At 40.4% G+C, this 14,199-nt stretch overlaps 1 protein-coding gene across 8 annotated transcripts in view; it reads left to right on the top strand.

Moving 5' to 3' along the window:
- The window catches only part of dlg2 (discs, large homolog 2 (Drosophila)), a 165,340-nt gene that overhangs the window by 64,439 nt on the left and 86,702 nt on the right, over window positions 1-14,199 (top strand). For all 8 annotated transcript variants that reach the window (XM_071461135.1, XM_071461138.1, XM_071461136.1 and 5 more), the window contains exon 5: window positions 13,940-14,023. In XM_071461135.1, coding sequence (XP_071317236.1) covers window positions 13,940-14,023 — 84 coding nt within the window. The remainder of the gene's footprint in view (window positions 1-13,939; window positions 14,024-14,199) is intronic.

The following is a 14,199-nucleotide window of genomic DNA, read 5'->3' as shown; positions in this document are numbered from 1 at the left end:
TTAAACTGCTGACAGTCTCCTCATGCAGTGGCTGTGGCCACAGTGTAGTTGAACAGCAGTAGCAGTGTTTGGTCACTCCCTGGCTATCATGTATGCTGTCCTGCACTTGTTTTGTCAAAACACCATAAATATGTAGTCCTGGTAGTTATATAAGAAAATATTGGCTGTAGACATGTTTTCATTTTGACAAATCTGAATCATCTTGTCCTGTACCAGCCAGTTGGATCTGTTTAATTTGTGCGAGAGAACTGTTTGTGATAACGAGCGGAGAAGCATGTTGACTCCACTTGTTTTTGTCTAATGGCCTCCTTTTGTGAGAGCCAATAAAGTGGCCTCTTGCCCATTCATGCTTTCTGTCTCTGTCTTTCTCTCAGGCTCTCTCTCTCTCTCTCTCTCTCTCTCTCGCTCATCCTTTCTCTTGTCAGAATGCTGGTATTGTTTGGAGGGGAAAGCCCCCTTGTTTTTTTTGTGCTGGCAGTAGGGGAATTTAAGAGGTAGAAATGTGGGAGAAAAAGAAAGGTAAGACAGTTCCCCTGGAGGGACAGAAAAAGAAACCACTGCCTTTTATCTGTCAGCACAATGAGGAATATTCAGTGGGTATTTAAAGAGATGCAGCCCATGCACTTTATTGCATGTTGTTTTGTTACGTTGCAAACATAATGAATTCCTGCACCATATTTTCACTTACATCTTCCACCCAGTAGAGTGACATTATGGGTTGACACTTACATCACTATTTTCTTTCTCTTCAAATGAAAGTATTTAAGAAATTCACTTATTTTATTCAGCCTTTGGTCACATGAACTAATAACAAATGGCACCAACCAATCTCTAACTGTCAATAGAAGAAAACCTTCAAACTGCTAATGAATCTGTGTTTTGATCATTCTCAACAAATCCCAATTGCAGACCCAAACCCTAACAATGAACTCATCCAACTATGCATTGTATCATATCCAGAGCATGATATTTCTTATCCCTCCGTTGTTTTGCCCGAAAACTATTAGAGCCCATCTCTGTTGTTATACTTTCCTCAACACAATACAGACAAAAACTTTTCCCTATTCACCTTTATAACATTAGAGCATTAATTCAGTTTTAAAAGGTAAACGTGTGGAGAGGAAGTCAACTGAGGTAATCACTTATTAACGATGTGATTATATTTTTGTAATACTGTCATAATGTAAATTATATTAAGCAAGTAAGTATGGCCTCAGGCCAGTTTTTTTCTACTCCATTAGATGGCGGCCAGAACATTAAAGACTAAATTAAGGAACTGATAAAAATTCAACTTAAATTTGTTTTGTTACTGTTCAACATGTGTTGCTGCGGCCCAGAGTCACATATTATATGTTTGACTGATTAACTGAACCAGTGTTTTTTATTTCACACATGGCATGTCTGCTTTTTCAGAGGTCCATCAAGCAAACAACAGAACCTTTGGAATTTCCTGTCACAAATTTTCAGGATAAAAGCACACAATACCGGTAGTTTGAAATAAAGCATTGCTTCGAGAAAACCAAAAAAGCTAACTTTCCATGCTTTTATTTTGTAGGTAAAATCAAGGAAGTGATTCTGTGGGTAACTGTTGCTGTCATGACAGAGATCTATTTTAGAACCATTGTGCACTAACTACAGTGCAGCCTGTGGCCTGAAGCGTGACTGTTTGTGTCTGTCATTCACTCCCAACTTGGATAAAAGTAAAAGTATAGCATCTTCAGGTGGGGGGAGATTCTCTATTTGGACACTGTAGATGTCAGACTGGCAGTGCAATACTGTAAGATTAGGAAAAAAATCAGATTATCCAAATAATCTGGTGGGCCAGTTATAGCCCAAGAGTCGCTAGTTGCCGACCACTGCTCTATCGAATGGTGTGATACCTTGATTCCCTGTAATGTACACAGGACGTGTATTTCATTGACATGTTTCATAGTGTAAAAGAACATGGCTGTCCTCAGTTGATGAGTAAACACAGCCACTAGTATGACAGCATGTCTTCCTGAATGGATATATTTGTAATTTGTAATAGTATCATCAACCTCGTGTGGAGGAAGTGTTGTGTTTACTAATCACAGGCTGGTGGAGGTTTCATCTGGGAATTTGATTTAAAGATAAGATTCGATATGGTATTTAAAAATAATAATAGTAAAAGTAATAGTAATATCAATAGAATAAATAAAAACATGAAAAACAGTAGAACAACAGATTCAGATTGTTTGTGACTGTGGAACAGTGTTTTCTTGTGTTTTGAATGTGCATGTATGAACATTTGTCTCATGGATTTTGTTAGTTTTGTGATGAAGTGTGCTGTGGAATTGTTTTTCACATGTCCCAGGGTTAATTAATCCTCATTGACCTCAGTCAATGTTTATTACAGTGGGCTGTAATTGAGTTTTTAGTTACCATCTCTTTCTGTTCCAAACTTTATTCTCAGTGTTACAGTTCCATCTAGTGGTTCAGTTCAGACAACACTGTGCTCTATCCTGTAGATTTACACTGTAGAATCAGGATGCAGAGTTCACACAGTGGCTGCCAGGGTGTTTCAAAGGGCCTGATGCTGCAGCTGCTGCAGATGTATTACACAATCCTCATCTACAGCATTGCACAAGAACTCACCTGACTTGTAATGACGTCATCATCTGCAGCTCTGCAGGCTGAAGACAGTCACATGAGAGAGAAGTTTAACACAGCTGTGACAGCGGTTACCTGCTGTTATGTGTACAGAATTTCATCAGTTAACAGGGAAATTCAGATACTGTGTTAAGCTGCATGTCCACTAACAGGATGTATCTCAAGCATTTTCAACTGTCTCAAACTGTTCAGTTTCATATTGTGAAATTAATGGAAACCAGTGGCTGTTGGAATGATGGTAGTAAATCCAAAATGCTATAGGATAGTCTCAACACTGAAAACCACTGATATGTTTCTTTAAAGATGCTGCAGCTTAGAGCCAGTAACTGTAGAAACACAGAGGTTTCAAAGCCAGATTTGCTGGTTTGGACAAACTTTGCATTAGACCCAAAGATGTGGCCATTACATAAAATTTCTATTTGCACCCATGTTCATGTTTGCATTTTATTAGTCACAATCACAGTCTGTTTTTACAGGAGCAAATATATTTAGTTCATTGTGACTGCTTCTGCTCCCAGACGTGGAAAAAGTAGAGGAAGCATTTTCTAAATATTCTACACCAGAAAAAAGCCAGAAATTAAAATAACAGCTTGTAGTTGCTGGAGATGCCACATGCTTACACTGCACTTACACAGACATACTATATACTGGAAGTCACTTAGTAGTGTCCCTGGTAGAAGTCACAGTAGTCCAAGCAAACAATCAGGAAGCAGTACATTCTGACTAGGAGATGAAGTTTGACCCAGCAGAGTGTAACTGTGTGTGGTGTGTGTGGTTTTGTAATTTTCACGTGGTTCACTAATTTCATTTCTTACCTGGGCGCAGTGCCAGATAAGTGTGTGCAGTGCAGTGTTCTTCTGCACACTGTTGTGGGTCTGTCAAAGGGCTCAGTTCGGGTAGCCTGTGATTTGTGCTGGTGAGGGGGTGGATATGATAATAATTACTATAAGTTACAAGTAAAAGGTTTAATTGCAACTGTGTGGAAGAAAATAATTTCATCTGTTAGCAGTTATAGATGTGAGTTGTATATGGATATCTTATATGTAGAGATTACACAGAAACAAAGGAGTAGAATGACTCATTCTTGAACAACATCCTTAAGCTGCTGTATATTTGAACAGTGTCTGATTTCCGAAAGCAGAGTTTGCAATTAAAATATAGCCAGAGTGTGACTGATGTTGGATGATGATCATCCAAATCAGCCATGCCAGTGTGTTTCAGAAGATTCAGAATAAATACCTGGTAAATATGACCTGAGGTTATATTGACTATAACCTGTGTGGGCAGTTTTACCAGTGTTTTCTCCTGATTGTCTTTTGCATGGAGTCAGTCTAAAGTTCAGCCTGAGTCCAGTGCATGGATACTGTAAATACTATGAGCTTACCTCGGTTTCTACTTTTCATCATAAACCAAACATCTGCAGTGTGAGGATAATCACAGAGATGTTTGTATGAATTAACATTACAGATGTTGTATAGTTAGTTGGAGTGATGAGGCAATAGAGGGGGTGGAGGAGGAGGAGTACTGGCCAAGTGAAGGGATAAAAATGGTATAAATTTATACATTTGTTGGGGACTATTTTCAGTGGTGGATTAATACACTTTTGGTGGCTCTATTTGAGTATCAACCGTCCTGTTGATCCAGATACAGATGGATACATGTCACTTGTTGGAAGGATCTGTTCATCGTTGGTTTGGGTCTGCACATGAGATCAGTTGATAAGAAGTAAAATATAAACTATCACCACACAAGGCAGGGTAAAATGTTCTGGACAAAGATAAGTTTCCTTGAAAAGCATGTCCTCTTTATGACTTGCTTTCTGATTGGGAAGCCATTTTTCACATTCGTACAACTGCAAATGAACGCATTGTTCTGGCCAGCAATAACTAATGACTTCACACAGCTGCATCTCAACAGCTTGAGAATGTAATCAATAAAGTAATGAATCTTTTTTGCTCTGAGATTTGTTCTGCTGGGAACTTCACAATAAAAGTTGCTGATTGAAGTTTTCATTTGTCAGGTGAAGCCTTGGCCAGCTGGAGGCTCCATACAACATCAGCACTGAGAGAGGGTGACCTGCTGCTTTCTGTGCACAGCAGCTGAATACACAGTGTACTGTACATGTCACATACTGTGATACAGTATATGAAATAAAAACAGTGACAATCCTTTGTTTCCAAATGCACCAATTAAGGATAAAGTAATATGACTGATTATTCTGGTGATAAGTTACATTTCCACAGAAATGAGACTTGACAGGAAGAGGAAGATGTTAATCGAGACAAAGCGGGAAGAGAGATGGATAGAGACAGTGGGCACAGAGAGAGAGGGAGAGAGAGAGAGAGAGAGAGAGAGAGAGAGAGCGGGAAGAGGAGTATATGGTGGTGACAGTGTCAGTGTATTTGTGTATGTGTGTATATGTGCATGTGTGTGTGTAAGAAAAAAGCCCGTATGCAAGACCACACTCTCATGAAGCCTCTTTGCAGTTCTCTTGTTGGGTCCTGCTGCAGCTGATCTCGTCTGGTCTCGCTGAAACTTGGTGCCACAGCAGAGTCTGTCCAGCTACTCTTTTTACAGGAATGTCTCCAATAGTGAAAACCCCAGCGTGCACGCCAGTGTTGTGTCACTGCAAAGTTGCCTGCACCAACAACACTTTGTCATTGATGTTTGGATGCAAGGTAGGTTGCAGACCACTTTTCATCGCTTCAGAGCAACATGGTGATGTTGGCAGTGGCTCATTTTGAGTGGCAGATCAGTGAATGGAGAGTCATCCTGTATTCATCATACCGTACAGAGGATTATCTTGTGGTACTATCTGTGTAAACATGTGATACAACTGATGGAAGTGAGAATCAGGTGGAGTGCACTGTTATTTGTGTTCTTTTATAAGCTGACAGGTGAGGAAACAATTTTTCTCTGAAAAGCAGAGCAGTTTCTTTTGCTGTCTGCAGTCCTTGAAGCTGTGTTGATGCTTACTGGGGCTTAATGAGGGCACATTTACAACTGCTGTAATATTTCTGCATCCCTGTCACGCTTCATTTATCATGACGAGAGGGCAGAGTTACTCCTCTGCCTTTAATGTGCTGTAATGCAAGTTCAACACTTCTCGTCGTCCTCCTCTGCCTCCTGTTTTGGTCAATTTGTGCCGTCATTGTTCTGTTTCCCTGTGGCAGGGATGAAGGGTCGACATTCTAAAATGATTTAGATTCATCAGAAAGTGATTTTATTTTCTATTCTGAAACTGTCTGAAACTAAATTCTCAGGGTAAGGTAGAGGCAAAGGTACAGAAATGTGCCAGAGCAGTTTTTTTTACCTCTGCTGTGGTGAGCTGACCCTGATGCATGAAGCTCCTGCACACAGGACACTCCTGACTGCATGAGACTGGCTCTAAAACATGGACCAATATTGTAGCTTATTTAAGATAAACGATTAGCTACTGGAGCTAAAAACACTACTTGAGAAGCTGTGTTGTTCAGCAGGTAGTGATGCCAAGCAGGAGTTGTATGTGTCTTATGCAGTAGTTAAATATGATAGTTCTTGTGCCTTTATGAAATTGATACAACAATAATGCAACTTCTTAACAATGTAAATACAAGTTTCACAAGGTTAATGTTTACTTTTTTGTTTTAATGTCTCTACCTACAGTTATAGTTACAGCATCACATGATAAGTTCCTCATAAAGACATTTTGGATAAAAAGGTCACTGGTATTAGATCAGTATTTAACATCATTAGATAAATGACTACATCTAGTTTCTGTGGTTTAACTGTAGTTTCTGGTTACAGCTTGATAGACTTGACGATTACCCACCACCCCTTACAATCACTTCAAATGTGTGCTCATTCTTCTGACTGTAGCACAGCTTTACAGTAACTGTATCCATTATGGTCATTCAGACCTCAGCTTTCTTCTCCCCTGATCTTTTCATCAAAATGAGGATTTACGTCTCAGTTGTGCTTTTCCCTCTCTACTTTCCTTCCTATTTATTTCCTCCTTATAAAACAAGTGAGCATAGTTGTTTGCATCAGTCAGTTTAAAGGGAAGTCATCAGGTTTTGATTGTTCTCAGACCTCTCTGCCACTTGAGTTGAACATTGCTCCAGTGTCTCTGTTGTCACATTTACTGTCATGGTCGTTCTATAAGGGCCCAGTTTGGTGTCCAAAATATTTCTCAAAATATTTTGTATCATTTTGTAAAGTGATGTTCACAAATAATTCCAGAATTTCTATTTGTAAATTAGTATTTGTACGTGTGCAGAGAAGCTTTGGAAAAAATAAAAATAAAAAAAATAAAAGAGAATGCTTGAATAAAGTCTGTGAATAAACAATATCAGTGGAGAGGTGAACATCTGTGTGCAGACATTGCAGAAAATGGCACCAAACCACTGAAGATGGAAATATGACTGTAGACCCTGTTTTTACCATGTTCCTAACAACAAATTTCCCTGTGGATTTAATTTAAATTTAGACATTTAAAGTCATCTGGTCCAAAGATGAGAAAACACTGATGATGAGCTGCGTTACCTTTTCAGACCGAGAAGGATCACAGCGATTGTGTGTAAACAATGTCACTGGTTTGCTGAGTGTGGCTAACGTTAGCAGGGCTAGCACCAGCAGCCGTCTTACCACGTCCATATGCCCATGCTGAATGTGGTCAAGTGGTTATACACCAGTTTATTCTGACACAGCCTACAGACAACTTTCATTTTCCAGATCAAAGTACCTACCAAACTGAGCTGGTTTTACTCTTATCTTCCCGACTTTGCACCGTTCTTGTTTACAACATCCTGGTATTAGCACATGGACATAACCAGGTTTTTAAATTTATAAAGTATTAATAGTTCAACCAACAAATTTTCTGGTGCCACATAGTGAGGGTAGCAATGTTAAATCATTTAGTCCTCTAATAGCGCTCACCTCGAGTCCTTACACCTGTATCTGATTGAACAATGACAAACCAATCAGAGAGCATATGGTTCTTTAGCTGCAGGTAATAATGGTAAACGTAATGTGCTGTTAATATATGCATACCATAGACTAATAAATAAAGATGGATGTAGCCTCCGTGACATCACCCACAGTTTTGAAGCTCAGAGTGAGCGGCTCTGCTGTCGCCATCTTGGCAGTGCCTGACTCCTCCTAACTCCTGGCTAAAGGCTGTAAATATGTTTATTTCTGCTGTAAAGTTGGACATTTTGACATGAGAGTCTATAGTGACTTTTGAAGGCAGCCTCAAGGGGCCATGTTGGCTTCAAGTTTTAGATGAGGATGCTAGCCGACAGCACTGAGGTGTATGTAATAGTAAAATGAAGAGCAGTATCAGGAAGGCAGCTTGAACCAAATTAAGTCACCTCTTTCCTCAGTTAAACTTGGTCCAGTTTAACAAAGCTGAACGAGTGGAAGTAGGGTAGCCACATCGTCATGTGCACGCTGCCATGACACTCGGAAGTGGACCTCAGAGAGGAAAAAAACTAACAACAGAATCCCCCATAATCCAAACAAGCAAGCTTTGTGAGCTATTAGGTTAGGGATATTATGATTATAGGTTTAGATGCAGCTATAACAGTAAGACTACATGGATATAATCTTGTTATCTCTGTAGCACAAAACACCTGTTTAGTGAGGGGGTTTCTCAGCCCCCTCACACAGCCTGACACAGTGAAGCTAAAAGGATGACAACAGAAATGTGTATGTTTGACTGCAAAAGCAAGAAAAGCAGAGGGCAGGTACTTTTTCATTTTCACATCGTTCGTAGGGATCGTTCGTAGGTAATCGTAGGGATTAGGACTGTAGCAGAGAATGGGGGAAGAGAGTCTTACTGTAGGTATATAAAGCCAGAGAAAGAGGTCAGTGCACACAACCGTAAGGAGATTCCACACTAAATCTGCACAGAGGCTCTGAATCTGCCTTCGGCCATGCCACCCCACATTTCCATCTCCTCGTGATTCTGGTGGTTAGGGCTGTAGCAAACGTCAGAAAGGAGGGATCCTCTGAGTGGAGCATGACAGCACCACACGTGAGTGGTTACGCTCTGCACACAGCACAGCCCGGGCAGCCCCACGGCTACAGCATATTATAAACCCTCATGTTGAGAGGCATTGCACTGTAGGAGGAGGATTTGCAGCTTAACCAAGAAAATAAATTCATTGTTGTTTTTGATCACCAAGAAATGATGATGAATGAAAAATGAAACACTGTGAATAATTTTTAATTGCAATGAATTTATTTCCTGAAAAAAAAACAAAAAAAAAAACGAGAGCAAGCACTGTGAAGCTTGACTGATGTCAGATTTTCTCCAGCTGTATTTTCAAGTGTTTAGCTCAGGTTGACACAGAACAACAGCTTGGTGTGATCCAGCTGTGTGGAATAAGAGTCACTGCTGCTGGAGTAAAACAACAGCGCTTTGATTGCAGTGACAGTCTTAAACTGCGCAGTTTTTCCAACACGATACCTGCACACTGATTAAAAACAACACATTTACTTAAATAGTCAATGTTTCACTTCCAGTCAGAGATTCACCAAGTCAAAATATGTACCCCCCCCAAATAAAAACATGATATGTTTAGACATTTTCATTCCAAGATACAATGTAACCTCTAATATTGTAATGTGTGCATGGACCGAGTCTGTGAAGTGTCTTCTTAAAGTAATTTATGATTTCTCCCTTGGAAACAAACACATGGAACTCATCTTTGTAGGCTTGTGGCCTTTCATCCATCCTGGACTCAAAGCGATGCTGCACCTCTCTGGGAGTGTGATTTGTAAATCTGCATCAGTGCATACTCAGTGTTGGAGGCTTTGTAACCCACTCCCACTCAAGGGTCACTAGTTTATAATGACACTTAATGTAGCAGTAGTGAATGCTCTTACCGAGGGAGAGTGGGAAGAGGGAGGATGTAGGGGCCGGATTGGGTCCAAGTCTCTGTCATCATATTATATATATTATATATGCATCATATTTTTCTGTTAATGTACAGTAACATACATGTGTTGTTATAGAAACTATAGGCAGCAATCAACAAGAAGCTGTAACCTATTTTTGAATTTTCCTTTTAGACAAAAATCCTCCAAGCTAACAGCTACTAACAGGACTCCAGTCTGTTCAACCTGTGCAGATGAGAAAAAAACACATTCAAATGCACATTGTACCTTTTGATAGCACTGGAATTTAACCTTTTGCAGCGCTCTGATAAATCTCATTATTGGATCCTCTCAGATTCTGCTTTGTTTCACAAGCATTTTTCCTCAGCCTTCATCCCGTAGTCAGATGCCCTCCTCTTCCTCCATCCCCCCCGGTTCTCTCTGCCTCTCTCCTAGTAGCATTAGTCTCTTGCTACATGTTTAAGCATACATCAGTTAACGAAGCCATGCTTCATTCACATGGCACTCTTCATGCCTCAGTGCCATGACTTAGTTTTGCTGCTGTATACAACAAACTGCACAAGTAGCTTGGTGGAGGCAGTGTGATGCAGTCCTGTGCGATGCACACTTGTTGTTCTCGGCTTTGAAAGAGTAAAACGGCCTAAAGTTTTCTTTTGACTGAGCATGTACTGTTGCTGGAGTGGTGACATCCAGACTGAAAGTCTTTTTGTGGCTAATCTACATTAGATTGAGATCAATGCCTGCTGACAGTGTGATGTCAGCAGGGAGCTTGTTCCCGAGGAACATAGTAGTAGGAAAAGGCTCTGCAGGCAGCAGATGTCTTTTATTTCTAGTAGTAGTAATAGTAGTAGTAGTAGTAGCAGTAGTAGTGGTAGTGGCAGCAGTAGTATTAGATTGGTATATCATCTGCAGCATCACACTGTATAGTATAGCTGTAAGCAAGTTATTGGCAGTACACCACAGCTTGATTTTCATGATTCCATATGGAGACACACAGAGGTGTCACTGAGAAAGTTTATGCATGAATAAAATGGATATTGAAGCTCAAATAAAGTGACATCATTCCTGCTCCATCTCCTCCTGCTGGTGTACTCTTTTCCAACTCATAGCCCACTTGAAAATCTCAAAGATGTTGGCGACCCACATCCAACCCTGTAACAATACAGAGGCCAAATAATGTCCTCTCAGATCACTTTTTATTTTACTGATAACAATCAAAAATTCAGGGCTGAACTGAAAAAAGAGGAAGCTCAATTCTTCTTTTTTGTTTAATGGGAGAGATCACTTGTTGATTCACCATCTGTCTCTTTACTCTCTTTTAACTCTTCCTGTTGTTTACTAGCTGTCCATTTTGCTACTCCTGTTTTCACCATGGATGCCATCTTTCAGTGAGCAATCAGACTGAGATAACACAGATAGTATATGACAACATAAAAGTTCCTGTCATTGGGTTATCACTTATTGCCTTAGCATGAGAATTTTTTTTTTAATGCTTTCATTAAAATTGTGTCATTTGAAACCACTCTGTTGTAAATGATTTGTGGGCCCCCTTCGAATACCTTCATGGCCCACCAGTGGGCCATTGCCCACAGGTTGGGAACCACTGTACAAGACTAACTATATGAGATGTGTTAATTGATAGAAGTGGTTACAAGATGAATCATGTCCCGTAAGTGCTGACTGTGTAAGAAGAGTATAATTTCAGATATGGTGTGTTTGTAGTTTCTATGTTTAGATAGTCTCCTCTCTCCCATTAAATTTGCTGTGGTAAGGCAGAAAGCAGTAGAAGCTGCAGACACCTGCCTCCCTCCCCCTGTAGCAACCCCCAGTAGAAACAGCATCTGTGTTTGGGAACTGGCGTTATGGCCTTCAGCAGACAGACGCTGCTTCTGGCCTCCTCGTGTCCTCATCTCCTGAGAGGATGGCTGAAAATAAGTTAGTGCATGATATACTGTGTGTGTGTGTGTGTGTGTGTGTGTGTGTGTGTGTGTGTGTGTGTGTGTGTTGTTGTAGCTATGTTTAGAAGAATCTGTTTGATTCGTCAACGTCCCGACTTGTGACATTTCTCTGAGTCCAGTTGGATTGCTGGTCCTGACACTGTCAGTGTGTTCAAATACACACAACACAACCAAATGAGCCGTAAATACTTACAGCACAACAGAAATGTTTCCTGGGGACACAAAACAGTGATGAACCTGGCAGGGATGCTTGTTGTTGTTGGACTTGTTCAGTGTTTTGTGACTTTTGAAGTTATAAGCGTTGAACAACAAGTGAAACGTGGATGAATCATAATACATGTGTTATAATACATCCATGAAAGTGTGTCCCAGCCGGGCTCATCGCTTTTTTGTGTCCCCTGGAAACACTGGGTATTATACTTATTATTTGCAGCATGTTTGGTTATCTGTGTATTCGGTTGTGTTGCATTTCCTGGAGGATAAGTTAGACTCTTATGAATGTTAGGAACCTTGTATAATGCTTGTATAAATGGGGCATTCCACCTTTAAAAGTTTGAAAGTCTGAAATGTAGCTTAACGACTTGTTTGATATGTCGTCTCTCTCTTTCATAAACTGAATTAGATGGTAACAATATGTAATTTGTAGTTGTTGTAATTTGTCTTATAGCCTAATTGTCTCCCAGCTTCAGTAACACATTCTCTTGTGTTTGTTAACAGTGGCCCCTCTGCTATCAGCTCGTTTTATTATTGGACTTTTTTTACAGCCTCGCTCTCTGCAGAACTGATCTTATATTTTTTATCAGATATCACTGCAGCAGAACCAAAAGCAAGGAAGCACCTCAGTATTACATGTTTCTGCAGCACATCTCCTGATCCACTGATTAATCCTGCTGGAAGGCAGTAATTACAGAGTGTATTGAGGAACTGCTTCAGTAGCTTGAATGAAACTCCTACCTGTGTCATAATAGTCTCCCAAATATAGGTACAGCACAAAGACGTGGAGCCAGTGGGTACTGCAAAAAACAGAAAGACTCAGAGTTAAGGTGGAAAATGTTTAGCAAAACAACACAAACACAACAGATCTCCTTCTCTAACTGTGTGTGTGTGTTTGTTTGTGTTTATGTGTGTGTGTTAACATGCATACAATGGTGTCCAAAAGTGTGAGACTAGGGGAAAATGAAAACAATGGAGAATGTCTGCATGTTGACAGACGGACACACAGACAGACTGTATGTACAATATCACATTTATCCATCTGTTATTTATACCCTCTTTTTTGTTGTGTGTTTAAAATAACAAATTACTATTGTGAACATCACCTCTTCAGTTATCTGACACTGTACAGTAGATTATACAGTAGATAATTCATGCATGAGAATACAGCTATTGGATGAAGTCATATTTTTAGGAGCTGATATATCAGTGGCCCAGAGCTGTTTCCTCCTAACGTAAGAATGCATCTCCTTACTCTGCTGCCTTCAGGCATCATCAAAAATAACTGTTATCACTGAGGCGTTACAATCGGTTTACGTCTCAGAGATGCAGTGAGCCACACTCTCTGTGCGTAGATCACTTCTATTTGTGTAACGCCTTGTTCTCTGAGTCTGATGCATTCATTAATTACTGTTCAGTCATCCTCAGTGTGTGAAGAGGCGCTCTGAGAGGTCTGCTCTTCCTCTTTCAGTCCATCATTTGGTCAAATGTTGCCTTGACGCCAGGTTCAATTTAAGGTTGAGTATCTGACTTAAAGTGATGCAACCATGTTGGTGCAACTGCAACAATCTTTTTATTTAGGTTGAATATTACGTATGAGTATTTCTCTATTTTTTTCCAAGAGAGAAATATTTAGTTAAGAATTGTGCCATGCTTTGGTTCACTGTGTCACAGGTCTACCAGCCAGAAATGTTATTGCATGATTGTTTCTTTGTCTTTCTGTATTCATCTGTTACTATCTGTGTGTGTGTATGTGTGTACTTGTACTTGCTACATAGTAAGGACAAAAAAAAGTATTTTACTAACAGAGTGAGGACATTTTCGGAAAGTGAGGACATTTTGGCCGGTCCTCACTTTTTGAGACACCTTCAAATCACATTTTGAGGGTTAAGACTTGGTTTTAGAGTTATGGTTAGAATTAGGTTTAGGTTAGGGTTAGGGTCAGGGTTAGGGTTAGGCACTCAGTTGTGATGGTTAGGGTAAGGGGCTAGGGAATGCATTGTGTGCGTGTGTGTGTACGTGTGTTTCACGTTTCACGTGTGTTTCACTCTAACCATGTCATCCTGCATGCACCGATGTGTGTTGTGTTACTGCAGAATATCTGTGTGTAGCGGTTCTTCCCAGCCTCCTGCCAGTGTGTTTGCTCTTTGTGTGGCTGGTTGTGTGCTTGGAATTGTGGATGTGACTTCATTTCTTCAGTCACACCTGTTGTGTTTGCTATTGGTGGTCACATTTGGTCCTGTTGCTCTCTCCAGAACAGGCCACCAGCAGTACAGGGGTCACCCCACAACGGCCAGACCCCACCCTGCATGAACCCTGCCTTGATGAACGCTCCCTGGGTGAGAGAGGGGAAGAGGGGGGTAGTTATATTTCACCCCATCCAAACTGGATACAGTATCATCCTGGTCATCAACCACATAACAACATGTGCATTTGTGTCAGTATTTCATGTGTGATATGTTTGATCTTATCAGAGATATGAGGAGGTTTCATCATGTTGAAGCGCTGTGATTGG

Source organism: Trachinotus anak, unplaced genomic scaffold (assembly GCF_046630095.1).
Source record: "Trachinotus anak isolate AG129_WGS33_773 ecotype Australia unplaced genomic scaffold, CSIRO_AGI_Tana_v1 ptg000024l, whole genome shotgun sequence".
NCBI lineage: Eukaryota > Metazoa > Chordata > Actinopteri > Carangiformes > Carangidae > Trachinotus > Trachinotus anak.
Note: the sequence above shows the minus strand (reverse complement) of the source record. Positions and strands in the feature narration are given on the sequence as shown.